This window comes from Drosophila tropicalis, unplaced genomic scaffold, assembly GCF_018151085.1.
Source record: "Drosophila tropicalis isolate 14030-0801.00 unplaced genomic scaffold, ASM1815108v1 contig_573, whole genome shotgun sequence".
NCBI classification, from domain to species: domain Eukaryota; kingdom Metazoa; phylum Arthropoda; class Insecta; order Diptera; family Drosophilidae; genus Drosophila; species Drosophila tropicalis.
The window spans coordinates 251,230-275,649 of NW_027173049.1; the positions used below are offsets into that span (position 1 = coordinate 251,230).

At 42.1% G+C, this 24,420-nt stretch overlaps 4 protein-coding genes across 6 annotated transcripts; 3 read left to right on the forward strand and 1 right to left on the reverse strand.

Moving 5' to 3' along the window:
- The first annotated feature begins 23 nt into the window (after positions 1 to 23).
- Positions 24 to 9,409, forward strand: Rme-8 (receptor mediated endocytosis 8). Of its 3 annotated transcripts, none has more exons than XM_068288259.1 (19): positions 24 to 155; positions 466 to 694; positions 758 to 1,043; positions 1,162 to 1,363; positions 1,422 to 1,926; positions 1,982 to 2,160; positions 2,220 to 2,427; positions 2,491 to 2,901; positions 2,969 to 3,519; positions 3,576 to 3,744; positions 3,814 to 5,166; positions 5,232 to 5,343; positions 5,580 to 6,789; positions 6,847 to 7,375; positions 7,440 to 7,933; positions 8,005 to 8,380; positions 8,446 to 8,568; positions 8,632 to 8,890; positions 8,949 to 9,409. In XM_068288259.1, exons 2-19 carry the CDS (start codon positions 494 to 496, stop codon positions 9,065 to 9,067), a joined length of 7,287 nt encoding a protein of 2,428 aa, XP_068144360.1. In that variant the 5' UTR covers positions 24 to 155; positions 466 to 493; the 3' UTR covers positions 9,068 to 9,409. The 3 variants fall into 3 exon arrangements, with proteins under 3 accessions (XP_068144360.1, XP_068144363.1, XP_068144362.1); XM_068288262.1 differs by having other exon boundaries at positions 1,165 to 1,363; XM_068288261.1 differs by having other exon boundaries at positions 73 to 169.
- Rad51D (Rad51 recombinase D) lies at positions 9,103 to 11,474 on the reverse strand. The gene is made up of 4 exons (XM_068288263.1): positions 11,173 to 11,474; positions 10,605 to 11,116; positions 10,253 to 10,529; positions 9,103 to 9,216 (listed from the first exon to the last, which is right to left on the reverse strand). Exons 1-3 carry the CDS (start codon positions 11,451 to 11,453, stop codon positions 10,270 to 10,272), a joined length of 1,053 nt encoding a protein of 350 aa, XP_068144364.1. The 5' UTR covers positions 11,454 to 11,474; the 3' UTR covers positions 9,103 to 9,216; positions 10,253 to 10,269.
- On the forward strand, positions 9,606 to 10,585 carry LOC137575629 (uncharacterized). Its single transcript, XM_068288264.1, has 2 exons — positions 9,606 to 9,765; positions 9,823 to 10,585. The coding sequence occupies exons 1-2, from the start codon at positions 9,689 to 9,691 to the stop codon at positions 10,271 to 10,273; spliced, it is 528 nt and encodes a 175-aa protein (XP_068144365.1). The 5' UTR covers positions 9,606 to 9,688; the 3' UTR covers positions 10,274 to 10,585.
- A 753-nt stretch (positions 11,475 to 12,227) lies between the features above and the next one.
- On the forward strand, positions 12,228 to 17,005 carry LOC137575541 (probable peptidoglycan muropeptide transporter SLC46). The gene is given in 10 exon segments (XM_068288124.1): positions 12,228 to 12,557; positions 12,608 to 12,717; positions 12,771 to 12,921; positions 12,977 to 13,166; positions 14,324 to 14,649; positions 14,705 to 14,850; positions 16,395 to 16,514; positions 16,516 to 16,588; positions 16,658 to 16,814; positions 16,882 to 17,005. Coding segments are annotated over 10 exon segments (1,569 nt in total). The 5' UTR covers positions 12,228 to 12,322; the 3' UTR covers positions 16,943 to 17,005.
- The last annotated feature ends 7,415 nt before the right edge of the window (positions 17,006 to 24,420 follow it).

Sequence of the window (24,420 nt, forward strand, 5' to 3'; positions counted from 1 at the left end):
TCGATACATACTCGATTATTTATCGATATGTTTTTTGCATCCCTGTTCGGTTTATTCGCGGTGTTGCTGTTGCTGAAGATTGTTTATTGCGAAAAATTGCAGATTCAACACAATTCTTTTCCATTCGCCACAAAAAAATGCATTAAATAGTACAGGTGAGATATATAATGTAAGTAAGGGCTTCCCCCAAAGAAGGCAAATGGTCGTTGGAACGGCGTTTGAGTTGGTGACGTCTGGGTGCTCTTTGTTGGCACACAAAGCTGCAGCTGGTCGCTGATATCTGCTGCTGCTGCTTCTGCTGAGCAGATAACATTTCCATTTAATTAATCAGTGCAGTGTCCAATTGGAAATGTTTGGCAGCCCCATTGATGAATCAGCTGAGCGTTACCGCCTATAATTAACATTACCAAAAAAAAAAAAAAAAAAACAATTTAGATTCTTTTCTTCTTTGTATCTTTTACACAGAGTTTTCGACTATTCAGTTGGTACTTAAATGCAAGATAAGATGTCGGCCAGGGAAAATGTGGATTTAGAGTGTTTCCTGGTCGTGAAGCATTCGTGGAAGGGGAGGTATAAGCGAATACTCTCGATTGGAACAGTTGGCATATCCACCTACAATCCGGACAGATTTGAATTGACAAATCGTTGGCCCTACTCAGACATTGTTGCCGCCGCCCCCTCAAAGGGAACAAATGTAAGACGTAGTTATGTTGTGTGTGTATAAGGGATAAATTACTTTTATTTCTGTCTTATTTAGATACCAAATGAGTTTTTGCTGACTATTAAGAAGGACAAGAAATTGGATACAATTAAATTGTCATCGGAGTATCGCCACGAAATACTCAGTTCCATATTGAAATATTACAAAGAGTTTGCTGATAAGCCGAAGAATACTCAACGCTTCAATGCCTACAAATATCATTGGTCTGGCATCAGTTTGCCCACTGTGCTGGAGGTAACACCGTGCTCCTTGGATCAATTGGATCCGACAACCAACGATGTGCTTGCCAGTTACATGTACAAGGATATCGAAGGCATAATAGGTACCTATAGATGGAATGGGCATGGAGAGGAATCTCACATTTGCACTTTTAATCCATTTATTTCTTTTATTATCCAACTTTTAAACTCACATCCTTTTTTTGTGGCACATTTTTGAAGCAGGCATCTCCGACTATGAGGGAGGGATTGTAATGGCCTATGGCGGGTTCAGTCGTCTGCATTTGTTCAAAGCATTAAATCATCATGAGATCGTACAAAATATAGCCCAAAAATCTTCCCAATATCTGGGCATTGAGACCAAAATACTCAAAAGTCAGATAACATTGGAGCAGTTCGAAAGACAAAGATTTGGCAAGTTTAGGTGAGGCTTTCAATAGAAATTAAGAATTGCAATTGTAACTGAATGTATCTTTTTACAGTGGCGATCAATTTCAAACATCAATGACCGAATTCACAGTGCAAAAGTTAACACCTCGCCATCCGGATCCTGTTAAGCGTATTCTCTGCCTCACCGAGGTCACCTTGCTGGAAAGGGATCCTCAAACATATAGCGTCTGCACACTGCGTCCACTTGCCGATGTGTTTGCCCTGGTGCGCGATAAGGACAATTTGCAACGCTTCAGCATCGAATACAAGAACGGCATCGTTCGCAGTTACACTACCAATGACAGGGACTCACTGCTAGCAACAGTTCTGGATGCAGTTCGCTCAAGTGGCAATCAAGATGTTCACATACGTATAGGCAACACACCCAGAGGCAAGCGATATGTCCCATTGAGTAGTTCAGTGGATGAGGAGACTGAAGCGAATCTCCTGCGTTTGGTTATTAATAATTTCCAAAATCCCTCGAAACGTTATGAGATCCTAGAGCGTTTCAATGCCAATGTGCCGCACAGTGGTCTCAACTATAGTGTTACCCAGGATGTAAGTAGATAAGTTTATATAGATCATCTGGCAATCTAAATCAAATTTTTTACAGAGTTTATTTGCTGAGAACAAGGAGAAATTGATATCAAGCGCCCTGCAGGCTTTGGCTCAAAAAGAATTAGATAGCCCAACGGCTCAGTTATCCAATTTAGAATTGGAGGCCATATTCCATGCCTTGACGCGTCTGCTGGCCAGCAAAGTGGGCTATGCCGCCTTTACCAATCTCTCTGGGTAAACTAAACCTCAGTACTTTACTCTTGCCAATTTCCTAAAGCTATTATGCATTCCAGATTTCGCGAGATAATTGGCACCAAGGTGGTGGCTGCTTTGAGACGCAAGGATTTGGCAGTTACCTACTCGGCCATTGACATGATTAACTCCTTGATGCATTCTGTTAACACCGATCATGATCTCAAGCAGGAGCAGTTGAACAAATCTTCCATTTTATCATCGAAATCGTTTTTAGAAACGTTGCTCAATATGTGGACTAATCATGTGGTCAGTTGATTAAAGTAGCATACGCTCGGGAAATGTTTCCAATACCATTTTGCCCTTTTCTAGAGTCATGGTAGCGGCGCCTTGGTCTTGTCTGCAATGTTGGATTTTCTCACCTTTGCCCTGTGTGTGCCTTACAGTGAGACCACAGATGGCAAGCAATTTGATACTCTGTTGGAGTTGGTTGCGGAACGAGGGCGCTATTTGTATAAGCTGTTTCAGCACCCCTCGTTGGCCATTGTAAAGGGAGCTGGTCTGGTGTTGCGCGCCATTATCGAGGAGGGTGAACTGCATGTGGCTCAGCAAATGCAGGCATTGGCCTTGGATGAGGCGGCTTTATGTCGTCATCTCCTGGTGGCCCTATACACACCATCCAATGACCCAACATTAACCACCCATCGTCAACTGTCTCGCCACCTCATTGGTCTGTGGCTTACCGATAGCGAGGAGGCTATGGAGTTGTTTAAAAGAATATTCGTAAGTTCCAAATTTTTCCTGAATGGCATAGAACGTTGATTCCAGTTTTCCCTATCCATTTGTTTAGCCCGCTGGACTTTTGACTTTCCTGGAGTCCGAGGAAACAGTGCCAGAAACGGACATCGAAGAGGATAAATTAAATTTTCGCGATAATCTCAAATTCGCAATACAACATTCCAATAAAACTCGCAAGAATGTGATAGAAAAGCATTTACAAGGCATAAAGCATTGGGGCATGAATCTAATTGAGGCGCAGGATCCAGCAGCCCAGGCTCTAAAGAATCGACCAGTAGTCCTACGCAATAGGCGGCAAAAGAAAAAGACTTCCGATGTTGTAGTGAATTTGCCTTATTTCTTTTATAATTTTGCCAAAGATCACAGTTTGCCCAATCTCATATGGAATCACAAGACCCGCGAAGAGTTACGCATGTGCCTGGAGAATGAGTTGAGGCAGTTCCTCAACGATCGGGACTTGGCTGGCCAAATGATTGTGGCCTGGAATTATCAGGAATTCGAAGTAGCCTATCAATGTTTAGCTGAAGAAATCAAAATTGGTGATTACTACATTCGTCTGATCCTGGAGAAGGATGATTGGCCTCAAAATTTAGTGAAGGATCCGTAAGGAAACATTTGAATGCTTATCTAGAATTGTTTTAATATATTTACGTTTACAGTGTTGAGTTATTTAATGCCCTATATCGACGTGTCTTATGCCGACAGCGTGTAAATGATGACCAGATGACTGTGTTCTCTTTGCAAGCACTTGCCAAGGTTTATAGACGTTACCACAAGGAAATCGGTAGATTCAATGACATGTCCTACATTCTCCAATTGAGCGATCGGGTAAGTTCCCTAATATAAAGAGAACATTTTCGAATAAATTTTCTATTTTTATCCTTTTTATTATGGCAGTGCCTTTCCCCGTCCATGCGTGATGCCTTGATCAATTTGATATCTTGCCTGGTTTTGGAGAAATCCAATTGTCGAGCTCTCATTGATCATGTTCAGTGTCTGGTGGATTTAATCACCTTAGCCCATCTACATAAAGGACGTGCCCAGCTAAATACCAAAACGAATGTGATTGAAGCTGGCCCCAATATGTCCAATTATGAGGAGAAGGATTGGTACTATAATATCGAGAAAGATGGTCAGAAGCCAGAGCGCCAGGGACCCATTACCTACTCCGATTTGAAAGAGCTATGGCAAAAGGGCCAGATAACGCCCAAGACCCGTTGTTGGGCCATTGGCATGGATGGTTGGCGTTCTCTGCAACAGATTCCTCAACTCAAATGGTGTCTTATTGCCAAAGGGACGCCACTGTACGACGAAACGGAGCTGGCCTCTAAAATCCTTGACATTTTGATTAAGTGCACCAGCTTTTTCCCAAGTCGCACACAAAATGGGGTGGCAGTGCTCATTCCAGGACCAAAGTTATCGAGGAAACTTTCCGAATTCATTTGCCTGCCGCATGTGGTGCAAGTGTGTCTCACCCATGATCCGGGACTCCTGGAACGTGTGGCCACTCTGCTCTGCCAAATAATGGAAGACAATCCGGAGATGCCCAAAGTCTATTTGACGGGTGTCTTTTATTTCATGCTCATGTACACGGGCAGTAATATCTTACCCATTACTAGATTCCTGAAAATGACCCACATGAAGCAAGGATTCCGCAGTGAAGAGACCTCCCAGTCGGGAATCATGCATCGCAGCATTTTGGGTCAACTTTTGCCCGAGGCCATGGTTTGTTTCCTGGAGAATTACAGTGCCGATAAGTTTGCCGAAATATTCTTAGGCGAATTCGATACGCCTGAAGTGATATGGAGCTCAGAGATGAGGCGTCTCCTGATTGAGAAGATTGCTGCCCATATAGCTGACTTTACACCACGTTTACGTGGCCATACAATGGCTCGTTACCCCTATCTGGCCATTCCCGTGATTAGTTATCCCCAATTGGAGCATGAGCTCTTCTGTCACATTTATTACCTGCGCCATTTGTGTGATACACAAAAGTTTCCCAATTGGCCTATATCGGATCCAGTGCAATTGCTCAAACACACCCTAGACGCCTGGCGTAAGGAGGTGGAAAAGAAGCCACCACAGATGACCATCCAGCAAGCCTATCACGATTTGGGAATTGATTTAACCAAAACTCCCGACCTCAAGCCAGATGAGTCGATGATAAGGAAGAGTTATTACAAACTGGCTCAGATGTATCATCCCGATAAGAATCCCAATGGACGCGAGATATTTGAGAAAGTCAATCAGGTAAGAAAGGAAACTATAATTAAAAAATCATTAAAAACTATCAATGATCCTTTTTGTTAAAACAGGCTTATGAATTCCTCTGCTCTCGCAATGTATGGAGCTCCGGTGGACCAGATCCCAATAATATTGTGTTGATATTACGCACTCAGAGCATTTTATTCGAACGCTATCCAGATGGTGAGTAACGATTTTCCTTATAAATTAAAAAAAAAATGTTATCCTAGTCAGAGTTAAAAGTCAATCGACATCAGTTCCACCAGTTGTTAAACTTAGTTTTCTGCATTTCGAGCGAATTTTCACTCAATTTAGTATTACAAGTTCTGTTTAAAACATTTTAGTTTCGCAGACTGGCTGAGCTGCCCTGGCTTCAATAAATTATTTCCAATAATTATTAATTCCATTCCTAATTTCAGTTCTGCGTCCGTACAAATATGCTGGTTATCCGCAGCTGATTAAGACAATACGTTTGGAGACACGTGACGATGAACTCTTCTCCAAGGAGGCTCAGTTGTTAACAGCTGCTTCGGAGTTGTGTTATCACACGGTACATTGTTCAGCTCTCAATGCGGAGGAGCTGCGTCGCGAAGAAGGTATTGAAGCTCTGCTGGAAGCCTACTCCCGTTGCGTATCCATATTGGGGGTCGATTCCAAGCCCGATTCTCTGCATTATCAAGTCATTTCGAATGTCACACGATGCTTCGAGGTGGCTTGCAACTTTGAGAAGTGCAAACAGAAGATCATTCAGTTGCCTCAACTCCTTTCCGATGTGTGTCGAGTGGTCTACTTCAAGCACACGTTGTCTGTCAGTTTGGTTACAAGTCTGGCTGCCAATAACTATGATCTGCAGTGCAATCTGTCAAGGAACGGAGTTTTGTGGTCGCTGTTACTGTTCATCTTTGAGTACGACTACACGCTGGATGAGAGCGGAGTCGAGGTTAGCGATAAGTCCAATCAACAGCAGTTGGCAAACAACTTGGCCAAAATGGCTGTTCTGGGCTGCATTGCTTTAGCCGGATACCAAATGGAGTTGCGCCACAAGCCGATCACAGGCAGCGAATCGAACTCGCCGGCCCAGGCACCACCGATTAAACCTAAGCCGGCAATCATCTCATCCAATTCAGCCACCAACTCTGCCTACACACAGAATGCACATAATCCTCTTCAGGGCAAGCAAGCAGCGATTACTATGGGCAAGACGGAAAAAGAGTCAATAGATTCATCGAGTAGTGGAAATGGTGGTGGTGGTAACGGAGGAAGCAGCTCCGACACCTCCAGCTCAACGCCCACTGATGGTGAACAGCAACAGATAACTAAACCCTCGAGTGCTGCCATTCAGCAGAAATACACTGTGACAGGAGAAGCTAAGAATTCGTTGATCAAGCAAGTTCTGGATCGTCTGCTTACTAAGTATATAGCAAATCAATTGGCCACCGCCCGGGATAGTGAAGTACTAAAATTGCTTACGGCTAATACTCGTAATCCCTACCTCATCTGGGATAATGGAACAAGAGCTCAGTTGAAGGATTTTCTAGAGCAGCAACGATTAGCGTCCGCCAAGGAGACACATGAGGATGTTGCTCAGGTGTATGAACTGGTCTCCAGTTTCGAGTTTGATGCCCACAAGTAAGTGAACTTCAATTTCCTGATAGTTTAAAGCATAATCCTTTATTCTACTTGCAGAGATGAACTGCAGATTGGTGGTATTTTTATAAGAATCTATAACGACATGCCAACCCACCCGATTTTGCAGCCCAAGCAGTTTATTATGGATTTGTTAGATTACCTAAAGCATGCCTATCAGTTCCTAAACCAAAAGAGAAATCCTTCAGCTGCTGCTGCATCAGCGCCTACGCCAAAAATGGGCACCGATGGCATTCTGACACTATGTGGGACACTAGCACCCAATCATCCTCAGCTGCAGCAACAGCAACAACAGCGGACACCAGGCACTACATTTGATGAAGTGCTTAATGCTTATAACCGTTCCAAGAGCCGTAAGAAACTGGAATCGGATGCTTCGGCGGAACAGCAATTGGCCTTGCAGCAATGCAAATATGATTTCGCCAGTGATAGCCAATTGGAGGCGCACATAACCATGGTACTCCGAGCTCTTATTGCAGTAGTCAAGTCCAACGAGGAGGTGGAAATTCAATGCATAGGAAATTTCGATATGATTTTCGGTTTTCTGGCCAACAATATTTTCCCAGATGTAAGTACAGCATGAAATAATAGAATTACTTTACATTATTTAATTCAATTCAATTGCTTTGCAGAATTCCATTGTTAAAGCAGCTGCCCTTGAGGTGGTAGCCCTTGTCTCACGCAACAAGGAATGCGTCTCCGAGGTGGCCGCTTGTGAAATTCTCGGCAATTATTTGGTTGCCCTTAAAGATCCCGAGCTTCGTGCTAGCCAAGTAAAGGTCTTGGAGACTCTGTCGGGCTTGATGAATGTCCAAGAGATGATTAAAGAGGCCCAGGCCAAAGGTGCTGCAGTATATCTGCTTGACATGTTCTGCAACTCAAGAAATCCACAAATTCGCGAAATGTGCGCAGAGATTTTGGCCAAGATGACAGCGGATCGCCTGAGTGGACCCAAAGTACGGATTACCATATCAAAATTCTTACCAATGTTGTTTATTGACGCCATGGTGGAATCGCCGGCCACATCGGTTCAACTATTCGAATCTATTCACGAGCATCCCGAATTGATTTGGAACGACAATACCCGCTCGAGTGTCTGCGATGCCGTAGCCGAAGTTTGTGACAGGTAAGGAATCCATTCAAATAGTATTAATTGGACTGCGATGCTTATCTTTATCATCTATTACTATTCTATAGATTCTATCAACTGCAAAAGTCCAACTCCCGCCATATATGGAAGGATCCGGAAATCCTTAAGGACATTGTATCAAATGAAATTGTTGTAGCCGGAGTCTACCTACGTCTATTTGTGGCCAACCCTGCTTGGACATTACGCAAGCCCAAGCAATTCCTCTCAGATCTTCTGGACTTTGTTGTCGAGCAGATCAGCAAAAGTTCATCAGAACAGGATGTTCTGGATCTATCGACGACGGCCTTGGTGGAACTATTGCGTTCGCAACCAAATCTGGCGGATGACATTCCCGTCCTTGGCCACATACCAAAGCTGTTCAATCTACTCTCTGTGCAGCCAAAGAACACGCTTTCAGTATTACATCAGCTATCGCTGTCTGAGGTGTGATGATTTAATCAGACTGACTGAAAGTGCATATTAATCCAATCCCCCCATTTTTTCTGCAGTTTTGTGTGTCAGCCATTTCCCAAACGGAGTGCGTATCTCCGCTGAAAAAGTGCATGGAACATAATCGGGATTGCATTGAGAAAGCCTGCGAGGCTCTGAGTCGCCTTTTCAAGCATCAACACGTGAGTCCTTGATCTCTGTAACTTTTATGTAGTAAGCGTAATGTGGTATCCATTTTCTAATAGGACTCTCTGATCAGTCAATCGTTGGAAGTGGGTCTCATACCTTTTCTACTTGGCCTCTTGGACAGTCGTTTGGAATTTGTGGAAAATCCATCGGCAGTTAAAGCACAAATTGTCGCTGCTCTCAAGGGCATGACACACAATCTCAACTACGGTGATCGGGTGACTCAGATATTGCTCAAGCATCCCGTATGGGCAGAATTCAAGGATCAACGTCACGACCTCTTTATCGCCGATACCAATATACGTGGCTATTTGACAGGTGAGCGAAGCAAGTCTTAATTTCAAATTTGGCCCATCATTCCCATTATTATTGTCAGGTATTAATCCAACTGCTGGCTATCTGACTGCGGGCCCCGCTCAAAGCGTCGAAGTACTAACCTCACCACCTCCCATTGATCGTGACGATCCTTCGGCTCGTCCTCCAGCCATTGACTAACGGCTTGTGTTTCTCCAGAGCAAGACAAAGCCGCGTTTATGATTTGGAATTGTCGTTTGCCATGAACACTTGGCATGGACCATAGGTTTTCCCTTTATTGTATTAAACGTTTACATATTTTTTACCACATCAGCATATTATATGGAAAACTGTAACAAAGTTGAATTTTTTATATTTATAAATATTGTATAAATACTTAGTTAATAGTTTATATATACACCACACACATATATTAGCTACATAACACACAACCACACATCCGCTAGAGCATGCATAAAGTGATTATATAAATATTATGATTATGAAATAAAGCAGAAAGCAAATTCATTACAAATGAAATAATTGTGATCACTCTTTTAATTAAAAATCATTGTTGATGTTTGTTAAAATCAAAATATGTACATTTTTTTTAATATTCCCGCCTTCGATTAAACAAAGAATCGATACGGTTATCGATTATATCTATCGAATAGACATATGGATATATTCGATTTTCGATAGGTTTTGCTCCAGAATGTCGATTAACCGATACAATGATTTGTAAACAACAGATTGTAGTCGTGACACATCACTGACAGAACCACATCTCTATTAAGCAGCATAATAAACTATTGTGGAATCATGTCGTTAGTTGCAGATTATAGTGATTCTTCTGAAGAGGACGAGGAGGAAACCAGCAGTCAGAAGTCTGATAATAAGTGGGTACCCATTCATTTAAAGACCTGGATATATTACTACAACTTTTATTTTTATAGTTCACCTCCTGCAAAGCCCCTTACCCAAAAGTTACCTCCCCCGCCAATTGCTTTGCCCAGTGCCAGCTCGGCTTTGTCAAATGCAAGCAAGAAAACTGGAGAAGTTTTCAGTAATCCCTTCTTGGAGGCAGAGCTGCACAAGACTGCCTCACTGGAGCGGCACGTTAAAATGGTCAATAACGATACGCATCTGCAGTTAAAAAATGGCCGGAAAATCTGTTGGAATTATAGAAAAGGACGCTGCCGCTTTGGCACTAGCTGCCAATATGCCCACGACTCGGACTTGTCGGTAAATGAGGAAAAGGAAGCTAACCAGGAGCCGACACAAATATTAAAGAATGCAGAGCCTGCTCATTCCAACAATACCAAACGCAAGCGACCCGGTTTGGGAGACGGACTAGAGCCCGGAAAACGTGTGATGAAGTCTTACCAGCAACTACAGCGACGTTAAACGATTCCAGCTTGTGAGACGCACAAGTGGCAGCTACCTCCAGCCGGCCCATAAGTATTGTTTATCACATTCAGCACTCTCAGGCCATCATCAACTACCGTGTCAATGTTACAATCATCGTCCTCCGGGTTTGGAAGCTCCAGGGACATGCGCAACGTACACACAGACTTCCAGTAGAGACCCAATAGGGGTTCATATGGCCCTGTACCGCCGGAATCTTCTGAGATTATATCCCCTTGCTCTTCAACGATTTTTCCTAAACATAATGCAAAAGAAAATCCTCAGTAAAGAATTATATTTATCATAACATAACATTTGTGTTGATACTTACCTAATTCATCCCTAGCGAATGATGCGTTACCCACAATACAGCCCACTCCACCTGTATTCAATCTTCTCAGCAGGGATGCGACAGATGTTAACTGGGCATTGGCCAGCATCCGCTCATTCTTGCTGCGGAAGTGAAGGAAACAAGCCGGCAGGCAATCAATTAGCAATAGTCCAATAGACGATGCTTCCTCCAAATTCTCTAATCGCTGCTTTAGCAAGGCTTGTAGCACGGCAATTATATGTTCATCGGAGAAAACATTTACTACTTTTATGGCCTTCATGGCCTCTTCCTGTTGAGGATACTTCAGCTCCTGCAATATTTGAAGTATTCGCTCGGCATCGAAATCGCCCTTGCAGTCGATGAACAGAACGGTTCGTGGCCGTTCCCGCTGCTGGCATACAAAATTGATTGCAAAGGTGTACATCATCTCAGTTTTTCCCACGCCTGCTTCGCCATAAATCTCCCAGACTCGAGGGAAGGGTTGTTTAATTGCTCCCAGTAATTTATCTAGTCTTGAATACGGCTTCAATTGATTACAAATGATCGTGTTAATAGTGGGTCTACCTACTCTTCTATGCCCGTTCCATGGTCCAAGTTGTTCTGTTTTTCCTCCTCATATAAAGTAGCGAATGTGCACTTTTTTTCCCTTCCCAGCAAATCGATAAGTTCCACTTTAATGTCATAAACACTGTGAGGTTTCTTAATGTCCAGAAGGACTTGCAGCTTTGGCAAATCTGCCTTTAAAAACTCCTGAACCGTTTCGATGTCATTCTTGGCTAACAAATTGAATTGATATTCGGTTAGTTCTTTGCCCCGTGAGGTTTGTTTTAAAAAGTTTTTCAGATCCATGAGTATAAAAAACTAAAAACTTGGAATTGAACTGCAACTTGAATTTGCCGTAAATGTGAAATTCGCCGTACCAGAAAGAGGAAGAGCTTTGATCAACTTTTTATTCTGGCGCCAATTTTAAATTTTGAGAAACATTTTGGTTTCATTGTGAAAGTATCTACACATGTTGTACATATTTCTTTTTTATGTATTCTAGGTTTTATGCAAGTTCAAGAAAATTGTACAGATTTACATAAAGACTGTTTAAATAAAAAGATAAGGCACGTTATTGAAATAAAAAGTCCCCAGTTCTGACTCACTATCATTTGTTACAGTGGTCATGAATTATCATGGAAACATGAAATTAAATGTTTATAAGTAAATTTTAATAAATCATCATTCAATTATGCTAAAAGACACTTTTCGTTTGGTTTTTGAACTAAATTCAAATACTTGAAGCAAATCTGAATTTTGCTGAACTTTGAAGTGGAAAACCATTTGCCATATTTCATTATAAGCTAAATAATTAAGTTAATATTAAAAATTTCAGGCAATTTAACTAACTTAAGTTAGATAGTCAACAACTTTGACAACTTCGCCTGCAAGTGTATTTACTTTAAATAAAATTTGGTCGTCTTTTTAATGAATGATAATGGCGACAATCTACATACACTGCAAAGTTGTGTCCAATCGCAGTCCCAGAAAAAGATGTATATGTATATGTATATAGGATGGAGCAAACGCTTCAATGTAAATCCCATTTAGGAGAGCAAGCACGTCATTTACACACATAAATATAAGTCGGTACTTTATCTAAAATCGTGCCTTCATCCGTTGATTTCTGGAGTGAATAATTAAACATTAACTGGATTGGACTACTCAGTCGCACAATGAACGAGGAACCGTATGCCCATGAGAATTTGGTCGCCAAAATTGAACCAAATCGAAATGATCCTGAGGCAAGTGCCGGCAATTCGTGCAGCACCAGCATTAGTGAGGAAAGCTTGGCCAGCCAAAGAAGCAGTAATCCCATAGTGGCAAACGATACTCAACCGATAGCTCGCTGGGGAATCTATCTGATTGAGCCCTTGATATTGATACTCTTATTCGCCTACAACTTCTCATGTAAGTTCGATATAGATTTGGAATGCGAAATCACAGCTTTGTCCTTGCAGCCACCATATTGAAGAATCAAGTGATATATCAAAGCTGCACAGCGGGCTTGGGCTATCCAGATGCAGTGTGTCTACTCTTGGGCACAAAAAACTCAACGAATGAGACAAAGGCAAGTGAATGAAATTTCAGGAAGTGAGCACACCCAAAATGAATCATTCTCAGAAAATTGAAGCCGAGGTTCAGCCATATGCAGCTCGTGTTATGCTGACAATCAAATTGGTGGAGTGTCTAGTTCCAGCATTTTGTGGCCTCTTTGCCGGTGCCTGGGCGGATCTCTATGGACGCAAACCGCTACTAATGGCCTCCTTTTTGGGTAAGTAGATCGAGCCAACAGCTTATTTCTTTGGCTAATAATGTTAAGATCCTAGGCTATTCGATGCAGTACTTAATTTCGTCGATCATTGCCTATTTGGCCATGGAAAATCAGGGCATGATTAGTCCCTGGCTTTACATCCTCACCATAATACCTCTCAGTCTGATGGGAAGTAGTGTAACCTATTCCGTCGCTGCTGTCTGTTTCATTGGCGATGTCTCCTCGGGAAAAATGAGATCCTATAGGTAAGTGTGGCCCTTTATATACAAATCGAATGAACTAGTATATGAGATAATCTGCCCTATTTGTAGTACATACACCAAAGTCTCGGTTTCCGTAAGCTTTTAACGATCAAATATTGAAAACATGAGTTTGATTTTTCACAAAATAGTGATTTGATTACAAGGTATACAGCATTCGAGGAAAACCCCATCTACAACAAAAAATATTTTAAGCCATTTTGTTACAAAAGGTCGTCGGGCTAACTTCGGTAATACCGGAGTATATATACCCTTGCAAGCATAAAAAATTACGCTGGAGCTGCAATTGGCCTTGGGTCCTAATTTCCCTAACAGTTTCTAATTGTCAAGAAGACATACATAGATGGGAATGCTCTAAATAGAGATAATTTTTTACCAAAATAAAGGTGATATTTCTGAATCGATTCATTCCTTTTAAACTATTTAGTAAAGTCTGGAAAAAGGACGAAATATTTTACTAGGGAGTACTAAACGAACAAATTTTAGTTTTATTTAATTTTCGTGGCGGAAGTCGTGGCAGAACTTTGAAATAAAGTTGATAATTGTACATACTATACAAGTCTACAGACAAAATTCGGTGACTCTATCTCTTTTAGTCTCTGAGATCTAGGTGCTCTTACGGACGGAAACAGGCCAAAACAACTCGGCTGTTGCTGATCAAGAAAATATATACTTTATGAAGTCGGAAAAACTTCTTTCTGCCTGTTACATACATTTTGTTGACTTTAAATACCACTTTACCCTATGTATGTGTGCATGGTGTTTGATCCAAGATCTTAAGTATTTTGAGATCTGGAACTAAGAAAAGTGTGTGCAAATCATTTTCGTATTTTTTATATTGTAAACTCGTCATCATATCGAAAGTTCACTTCTTCAGGCGTGTTTATTTCGAACTCAGCTTCAAAAACGAAAACGATTAAAGGATCACTCGGAATTCAAAACAACAAGTTTGAAAACGGAGCGGAATTGCTTTCGATATACTTTGAAATTTGATTTCTCCAATGTTAGCCATTGAATACTTTTAGGTTTAAGTTACTGGCTAAGTTCGTCTCACACATTGGCATAGTAAATGATTAATTGGTCAAATGTTTTCTAAAAAACGTGTCAAGAAACTTTTCAAGTTGAGTATTTAACTCTTTCAGACTGATTGCCTATGAAACGTCCATTTATGTAGGCTTGCTCTTTGGAAGTTTTGCCTCTGGATACGTTTATGAGGACCTCAATTCGCAGTCTTACATCGTCTTTGCAATCTCCTCTGTCTCAATACTTGTCGGATTGTTTCTGATGGTGCTGTTCCTGCCCGAGAGTTTACCTACCCAACCACAAGTGGCACGAACATCATCCCCAAAGTCTTTGATTGGCTTGCTCAAGGACATGGGGAGAAGCTGTTGCAAGCCTCGAGAATTCAAGGATCGCTCGATTATCATATTACTTATGTGTATTTTGCTGTTGACTGCTTTTGTCGCCGGTAAGATTGTCAATCTAAGTAGCTGAAGCTTCATAAAAATATTCTTATTTTAAAGATGGCAGCAATTCTGTGTTCTATTTGTTCATGAGAGCTCAGTTTCATTGGACAGTCAAGGAGTTTACCAACTATGAATCTGTCAGCATTTTGGTGCCGGCTTTAGCGGGATCTGGTGGCATGCTCTTTCTCTGGTCACTAAGAAAGGTAAGTTATCAAAAAGAGAATTTTAAAATCTTCAAGCTATTTTATTAGATAAGTCATAGACCCATTAGTATGTTCCAGGGATAACCTATGATCACTTTGATGTTAGTATCAACGGCAGATTTATCCATGTCAGTCCGTCTGTTTGTACATTTAGATCTCGGGAACTAAACGAACTAAAGACACCAGGTAATTGTTGTAGCCTCGTTTAGGCCTAACTCTGATCGAGTTTATTTTATTTATTCCTTGGTGTAGGGTATAACAAAGTCGTAGCAGCGACTTACTAACATCCCTTTTTTTAATCTTTAATTTTGTTATCTTATTGTCAGTTTATGCCTTCTGTTCAAGGCGCATTCGAAAGTTGAAAGCGAAAATCCCCACTTTAACAATCTTCCTAGAAATTTCCTAATAATCAATTTTCGTATAGTATACCTTTTTGTTTAGTTATAGTGAGTTTATTTAAACAACTAAATGATAGATGGATTTAAATTAGATGAATTACAGGGAATATTCAGTTTTTTTTTTTTGGGAGAAACCTAAATTTACAAATAAACAACAAGTTTGGCAAGCCGAAGATTGAATACCCTTGCATGTTGTTGCGATCCTCACAGTCGTGGCTACAATTTTAAGACTGTTAGCATAAGTTTTGGGTCTTTTGAAGTTAGAGAATTGTGTCCCAGAAAGAGTTTTTATTGAAATTCTGTTTTTTTGATGTTTCGGATTGTTGTAGTTCTACGATGCTTAATAATACTAAAGAAACTTTTATTTCTTCAACCACAAGAGATAATAAATCATATTCCCCGACAAAGAGATTCAGATTTAAGTATTAGGAAGTGTTTCAAACGACAAAAAGTCGAAAAGACTTTAAATTGCATACAACGAAGAATTTCAATGGTCCACAAAAATGATTCTGGTGCTAAATTGGGTATTTGTTTTCTCTTGTTGTCTTTTCTACTAGACAGACATTGTTTTTCAAATGCACCAATAGAAAAAATGAATTAAAATGAAATTGCCACAATTAGTTTTTTATCGATTTACTCCAATGACCAAATAATTAGAACAAAATGACTTGTGGGGCTTAATCTTCTGACCACCACTGTGTGTTAACTATGTATGCAAAACACAAAAAGTGTTGTTGCTTTCCTTGGGTTCTCCTAAAAAGTAAGGTATAGTCATACGATTATGAGTTATGTAACATACAGAATCCCAACTTCGATTGGGGTATGTCAAGATTTATAATAAGGAACCAAACTAAGGCTGAAGCGTCCATTAAGATGAGTTGAGATGAAAAGGACAATTCTAAATAAGTTTGGTTTGTCTTCTTCAGATAAAAGTATAGATATTCTGCTTTCTTCTATGTATATGTATATTACTTATAATTATTGCCGATTAAGTCCGTATTCCCTTCATGCAGAATGGAAAACCTTGATCAGACAGATCAAAATGTTGAAATAGGGCTTACTTAACACTCATATTCCAGTCATGCAAACTAAACGCTCGATTCATTTAAAATTCAATTGATTCTCTTTCGTTTCATGGCCAATCAGTGCACCAGGAATTCGGCTATACTTTGGCTGGCCTTCATTTCGCTGCTGAGTCATGTGAGTAGCAGTCTAATGCGAGCTTTTGCCTTTGTGGATTGGCAGATCTATGTGGCCATCGGACTGGGGGGCTCTCAAATCTCTGGTGAATCCCATGTGTCGATCGGCAATAACCAGTCTCTTGCCAGCAGATGAGCGAGGTTTGTTATTGTTAGGAGATTGTCAATTTCCAGTCCTCTGCTAATTGCCTAACAAAAAATCTATTTTAGGCAAAGTATTTGCCCTATTGGCCGTAGTACAGAATCTCACCCCGTTCGTATCCTCGAGTGTGTACACTGTCATCTATAGCCTAACATTGAGCAGTGCTCCAAGTCTGTTCAATTTGTTCACTGCTAATTTCTATGGACTGGCCATTGCTCTGTTGCTGTAAGTCGCATATAATTATGATTTAGACGGAATCATCTTATAGTCTATATAAATATGTATTTCGCAGTGTGGTTTGGCGCTTGAAATCATCACAACAATCCGAACACTACGACCCGGTTTTCAAATGATCAAAATCAACCACAAGCATGACTATTCAAAACGAATTGGTTGGGTCTTTTTGGGTACTTCCCTCATTAAGTTTGTATCTAAAATGTATAAACTTATTTGCATAAACGATAGATAATAAATCACATATGTATGTGTGTTGTGTGTGTGAACATTGTGGTTGGCTGTGAGGAACATTATAATTAACTATAATATCCCACACAACAAGCCAGCAACAACACAATCAAGCGGTGCAAAGGATGCACCAGATACAAGATATAGCCGAGACACAAACCAAACGTACGATATACGACCGAATCCGCTGCTGATGGATCGAACCGATTCGATATAAGTGGCATACGATCAAACGTGGCCAGTCTAACCACACGCAACCGTCGGCGATTTCGTACAAGCGGGAAGATGCGTGGAAAGCATAATGCAAGAAACCGATATGCACACACATGCGATAGGCAACCAAGTCCAACATGGCTCGATCCCATGATTTACGATCAAACATGGCCGATCGAACCACATGCGACCACTGGCAATTTCGTACAAGCGGGAAGATGCGTGGGGGGCATGCATGCATTATATGAAACGATAATGGTTTATGCATTGCATAGGGGAATATGCGAACCGAAGGGGAAGGGATGAACGATAGGGAAGCCCTCTATCTGATAGATACGATATACGTATGAAAGTGCATTGCAGGGGAAATTAAACGAGTGCACACAGCACGCGTGCATCGCGACCCATATCACTGTTAGTCAACTAAGCTACATACGTCTTTTATTTCCTGTAAACACATTTAGCCATGTAAGCAACTTATGTTTATGCGACCCTAGCAAAATATGTGACCCAAGACACACTAGGTACTTCACTTCCCTTTTCTAGCATAAGCACTTTTTAGCCTAGCCATTCTTTGAATACTGCCGGTAAGCAGAATTCGCCGGAAGAGGCGACCCACTTCTGACACGATCCCAACGCCGCTGCCAACAGCACGACGCCGCAGCCAGCGCCCTATGGGCATCTCGGGATATATTTAAGGGACCACGCTCGACAGAGCCGGCAGTCTTAGTTTAGACGTGGAACTAATTGACTCAAGTATACAAGTCATGATCAACCAAGGGAGTTTTTAAGGCCTTACGAGTAACCTTAAAGGCTCAGACTAGTGAAACAAACAAGTGAAAGGATCAAGAAAAGTCAGAATAATTCGAGACGGCCTTATGAGTAACCTCTCAAATTATCCTGTAACCAGCAAGTCCTTGGAATAGGACTAAAACACCGTGTTTAGGCAAGAATCGAGTAAGGTCAAACTGCCCCAGGACGATCCCCAGCATATTGGAAGGTACAAGGATATATCCTGTTACCGAAATTCCAGGAAAGAGCTCGGGACTCCTCTAAAAGAAACTTGTCATATCCAACCAAGCCCATAAACAATCGTAAATAAACATACCACCAAAACAAATCATTAAACAAACCTGTTCTAATTTCACCGGGGCACAAAATAAATTTTGTTGTGCCGAACCTAACCCAAGAGATAATTGTAAATATCCCGAAGGACGAAAAAGGATCGTTACAACTGGCGCCCAACGTGCTATACTGGTGAAATTTTAAACAAGACAAAGTTTGAAAATTGAGAGGAAAACATCAAAATGGGGAAAGGATGGATGTACCACATGAAGAAGGAGGATCTGCTACAAACAGGCCAAAGGATCGGAGTCAACATGAACGGCACGGTAGAGGAGATGAGAAAACAACTCGGCGAATGGATAGACAACCACGAGTCTGATCCAGAGTGGGGAGAGGAGATAAGAAGATTAGAACTCAAGTTCACAAAAATGTCCAAGCAAAAACCAGAAACAAGCGCAGCACAGTCTGGCGAGAATGGTGAGAACAAGGAGGCCGAGGAGTTCAAAAAAATAAATATCGCTACGCTAGCGATTCCTCCATTTGCACCACCAAGATGGGGAAGCGAAGGAGCATTAGACGGCACCGACACAAAGAGGGACCTAAGGAGACAAACGATAGACCCCAAGAACGCGGCACCACACACAACAAACAGGACCACCGAATACGCCAAGGTGGCAAAACAAGTGAGGGAGTGGACTTTCAGATTCGATGGCAATTCCAGACCGCTAGAATTTATAGAACAAATCGAGTGGTCAGCAGACATGTATGGCATCGAGCTGGACATGATCCCAAGAGCAATGCCAGAACTACTGAAAGACAAAGCACTCAAATGGTACCTCGCAAACAATAAGCAGTGGCGATCGTGGAAGGAATTCGTTGAGGGCTTCAGGAAATACTTCCTGCCAAGAGGATTCTTCAACAAATTGGCTGATCAAGTAAAAAATCGCAAACAAAACAGAAACGAGTATTTCAAGGACTATATGGTCGACATGCAAACAATGATGAGACCCCTTAAAATACCAGAGTACGAGCAATTGGAGGTTATATTAGAAAATTGCACTCCAGATTTGAGGATATTCGTTCGGCCCCACAGAGTCAGAAACCTAGATGAGCTGATGCAGTTGGCGGAAGAACATGAGATGCTTGAACAAGAACGATCAGATTTCCATCGCCCAAACAATGCTCAAAGAACACACAACAACCAATCAAGCCATAGAGGAGGAAATAATTACGGGCCACCAGTCACACAGTGCCGAAGATGCCAAAACAACAGCATGGAGAACAATTCAAGACCAACCCAAGAAAATAAAAACTTCCAAGAGGGAAGAGTCTTGAACCCAAACCAGGCATGCCGCAGATGCGGGGGAGCCGGACACTGGGCAAGGGAGTGCAACAATCAGAGACTCAATTTCTGTTGGCAGTGTGGAAGGATTGGGAAAAGAACTAAAGAGTGTTGTTGGAGTTCGGGAAACGAAAGGCGGTTCCAGCCTATCAGGGGCGAGCAGGGACCCAGCCAACAAGCTCCTCACCACTGATAGGCCAACTAATAGAGGAAGAGGATCAATTGTCAGCAATTATCGAAGTAGCAGGAGTCCACATAAAAGCGACAATTGACTCCGGAGCCACGAGCAGTTTTATCAGCAAACAAATGTTGGAAACGGTGGAAAAGAAAGGAGACCGAGAGACCACGAACAAGCAAGTATACATGGCGGACGGGAAGGTGAGAGACATCAACGAGCAATGGACAGGATACGTTCGATTCGGAAACAAAGAAATGAACATAACATTTCTCATCATGCCAGACGGAATAGATGCTATAATCTTAGGATGGAATTTCCTAAGGCTGATGAATACCGAAATAGCATGCGGAGGCCACAGGATAAAAATTCCAACGGTGAAGAGGATGCAGGACAGGATAACCGAACGCATATCGATCGTGGTGACACAGAAGGAAGAGCAAACAGAAATACAAAGGTTTCTAGAACACGAACTGATGGAATTGGGGAAAATCAAGGGAACATCAAAAGTAGGTTTACACAGGATCACAATGAAGGATGATATACCAATAAAACAAAGGTATTACCCAAAAAATCCAAAAATACAGGGAGAAATCAACACAAAGGTCGATGAGCTGTTGTCAAAGGGATGCATCGAACCATCACAAAGCCCATATAGCTCACCCATAGTGATGGTGAGAAAGAAGCAGACGGGCAAATGGAGATTATGCGTAGATTTTAGACAGATTAACGCAAAATCTATAAAAGATGCATACCCAATGCCCCGCATCGATTACATCTTAAACCAACTACGTGAAGCGAAATTTATAAGCAGCCTAGACCTGAAGGACGGCTATTGGCAAATTCCGTTGGAAGAAAACAGCAGACCAATGACAGCATTCACAGTCCCAGGGAAAGGTTTATTCCAATGGAAAGTGATGCCATTCGGGTTACACTCCGCATCAGCAACGTTCCAACGGGCACTGGACCAAGTCATTGGCCCAGAAATGATACCAAATGCGTTCGCCTACCAAGATGACATAGTGATAGTAAGCAAAACAATCAAGGAACACATGGACCACCTGCAAGAAGTGTTCAGGAGATTGAAAGAAGCAAACTTAAGAATAAATGCTGAAAAGTGCCAATTTTTTAGAAAAGAGCTAAAGTTTCTAGGCCACTTGGTAACAGAAAACGGTATTGCAACGGACCCAGACAAGGTGGCAGCAATAGCTAAATTGAAGCCGCCCACGTGCACAAAAGAATTACGGCAATATCTAGGAGTGGCTTCATGGTACAGACGATTCGTACCAAATTTTGCTATGATAACACACCCGTTAAACGCTCTGCTCAAGAAAAAAGCCAAATGGCATTGGAGCGAAGAGCATCAGGCAGCATTCGAATCGGTAAAAGAAAAACTCACGAGTAACTCAGTATTGGCATGCCCAGACTTCACAAAAATGTTCGTACTCCAGACGGATGCAAGCAACATAGGATTAGGGGCCATACTAGTACAAAACACCGAGGAGGGGGAAAGAGTGGTTTCATATCTGTCGAGAGAGTTGAATCAAGCGGAGAAGAACTATTCGGCAACAGAAAAGGAATGCCTAGCAATAGTGTGGGCAGTACGCAAGCTGAGACCATATCTCGAGGGATACCGATTTAAGGTGGTGACAGACCACATGGCGTTGAAGTGGTTGAATAGTATAGAGAGCCCCACGGGCCGCATAGCTCGATGGGCACTGGAATTACAACAATACGATTTCGAAATAGCATATCGAAAGGGTAAATTAAACATTGTCGCCGATGCACTATCAAGACAACCGATGGAAGGGTGCAAAAGAATAGTAGACAATGGCGCCCGATTACGACAAGCAAACAAAGAATGTGAGTGGATTCAAGATATAATAAAGAAAATACAACAACAACCACAGAAATATCCAGATTACATAGTAGAAAACAGCCAGGTGTACAGGAATATTCCGCATAGAGCAGGCCAAGAAGAAGTAATATCATGGAAATTGTGTGTGCCCAAGACGCTACGAAACCAAGTGATGGAAGAAAACCACACTTCCATAACGGCAGGGCATACAGGAAACAGGCGAACGATCGCTAGAACTGCGTCAAGATATTATTGGCCAGGAATGCAACGAGATATCAAGAAATTCCTGGGAAAGTGTACAACGTGTCAACAATACAAACCCAACCAACAGCAAGCAGCAGGGAAAATGCTGACGCAAATACCGGATGAACCATGGGCCACCGTCTGCGCTGATTTCGTCGGACCCTTACCACGGTCGAAACATGGAAACTCAATGTTACTAGTAATCATTGACCGATTTTCAAAATGGACAGAACTGATACCCATGCGAAAGGCAACTGCGGAGAATCTAATCAAGGCCTTTAGGGAAAGGATTCTGTCGAGATTTGGAGTTCCTAAAGTGGTAATAACGGACAATGGGGTCCAATTCACTAGCAGAACATTTAAGAAAATGCTAGAGGAATGGGGATGCCACCACCAATTAACAGCACCATACACACCACAAGAAAACCCAACCGAAAGGGCAAACAGAACAGTGAAAACAATGATTGCTCAGTTTACCGGTGAAAATCAACGGAATTGGGATGAGAGCTGGCCGGAAATAACACTGGCTGTAAATACTAGTCAATCAGAGTCAACTGGATTTACGCCAGCATATGCGATACAAGGACGTGAACCTAGAATGCCAGGCGCGATATACGATAGTGTCACGACAAGCACAGGAAAGCAAAGCGTACCACCAGAGGCGAAGGCAAAACAAGTACAAGAGCTGTTCGAGCTAATAAGACGTAATCTGGAGACGGCGGCACAAAATCAGGCACGTCACTATAACCTAAGGAGGAGAGAGTGGAGACCAACAATTGGAACCACAGTATGGGCAAAAGAACACCATCTCTCGAATGCGGCCGAAGGATTTGCAGCAAAGTTGGCACCAAGATTTGGAGGCCCCTATGAAGTGACAGGGTTTTTGTCTCCAGTTATATGTAAATTACGGCACAAAGAAACAGGAAAAACCAGGCAAGCACATATCAGCCAGATAAAACAACAAATTTGCGAACAAACAGATGGCAAGAAACTAGATGAACAATGAGAAGGACGACTCTGATGACATGGCAGCGAGAAAGAAATACACATACAGAAAACAAACACAAGGTACAAGGGACAGGGGAGGGCAAATCACTCCCGAAGAAGGGGGGAGTGTGAGGAACATTATAATTAACTATAATATCCCACACAACAAGCCAGCAACAACACAATCAAGCGGTGCAAAGGATGCACCAGATACAAGATATAGCCGAGACACAAACCAAACGTACGATATACGACCGAATCCGCTGCTGATGGATCGAACCGATTCGATATAAGTGGCATACGATCAAACGTGGCCAGTCTAACCACACGCAACCGTCGGCGATTTCGTACAAGCGGGAAGATGCGTGGAAAGCATAATGCAAGAAACCGATATGCACACACATGCGATAGGCAACCAAGTCCAACATGGCTCGATCCCATGATTTACGATCAAACATGGCCGATCGAACCACATGCGACCACTGGCAATTTCGTACAAGCGGGAAGATGCGTGGGGGGCATGCATGCATTATATGAAACGATAATGGTTTATGCATTGCATAGGGGAATATGCGAACCGAAGGGGAAGGGATGAACGATAGGGAAGCCCTCTATCTGATAGATACGATATACGTATGAAAGTGCATTGCAGGGGAAATTAAACGAGTGCACACAGCACGCGTGCATCGCGACCCATATCACTGTTAGTCAACTAAGCTACATACGTCTTTTATTTCCTGTAAACACATTTAGCCATGTAAGCAACTTATGTTTATGCGACCCTAGCAAAATATGTGACCCAAGACACACTAGGTACTTCACTTCCCTTTTCTAGCATAAGCACTTTTTAGCCTAGCCATTCTTTGAATACTGCCGGTAAGCAGAATTCGCCGGAAGAGGCGACCCACTTCTGACACGATCCCAACGCCGCTGCCAACAGCACGACGCCGCAGCCAGCGCCCTATGGGCATCTCGGGATATATTTAAGGGACCACGCTCGACAGAGCCGGCAGTCTTAGTTTAGACGTGGAACTAATTGACTCAAGTATACAAGTCATGATCAACCAAGGGAGTTTTTAAGGCCTTACGAGTAACCTTAAAGGCTCAGACTAGTGAAACAAACAAGTGAAAGGATCAAGAAAAGTCAGAATAATTCGAGACGGCCTTATGAGTAACCTCTCAAATTATCCTGTAACCAGCAAGTCCTTGGAATAGGACTAAAACACCGTGTTTAGGCAAGAATCGAGTAAGGTCAAACTGCCCCAGGACGATCCCCAGCATATTGGAAGGTACAAGGATATATCCTGTTACCGAAATTCCAGGAAAGAGCTCGGGACTCCTCTAAAAGAAACTTGTCATATCCAACCAAGCCCATAAACAATCGTAAATAAACATACCACCAAAACAAATCATTAAACAAACCTGTTCTAATTTCACCGGGGCACAAAATAAATTTTGTTGTGCCGAACCTAACCCAAGAGAT

Excerpts from the sequence above, each read along its gene's own strand:
- LOC137575629 (XM_068288264.1), top strand. The coding sequence starts at position 9,689 with ATGTCGTTAGTTGCAGATTATAGTGATTCTTCTGAAGAGGACGAGGAG. Across the intron at positions 9,766-9,822 it reads AGTCAGAAGTCTGATAATAA|TTCACCTCCTGCAAAGCCCC; the intron begins GTGGGTACCCAT and ends TTATTTTTATAG.
- Rad51D (XM_068288263.1), bottom strand. The coding sequence starts at position 11,453 with ATGGATCTGAAAAACTTTTTAAAACAAACCTCACGGGGCAAAGAACTA. Across the intron at positions 11,117-11,172 it reads CATGGAACGGGCATAGAAGA|ACTAGATAAATTACTGGGAG; the intron begins GTAGGTAGACCC and ends GCCGTATTCAAG. Across the intron at positions 10,530-10,604 it reads ATTCGCTAGGGATGAATTAG|GAAAAATCGTTGAAGAGCAA; the intron begins GTAAGTATCAAC and ends CATTATGTTTAG.
- Rme-8 (XM_068288259.1), top strand. The coding sequence starts at position 494 with ATGCAAGATAAGATGTCGGCCAGGGAAAATGTGGATTTAGAGTGTTTC. Across the intron at positions 2,428-2,490 it reads ATATGTGGACTAATCATGTG|AGTCATGGTAGCGGCGCCTT; the intron begins GTCAGTTGATTA and ends GCCCTTTTCTAG. Across the intron at positions 5,167-5,231 it reads TATTTGAGAAAGTCAATCAG|GCTTATGAATTCCTCTGCTC; the intron begins GTAAGAAAGGAA and ends TTGTTAAAACAG.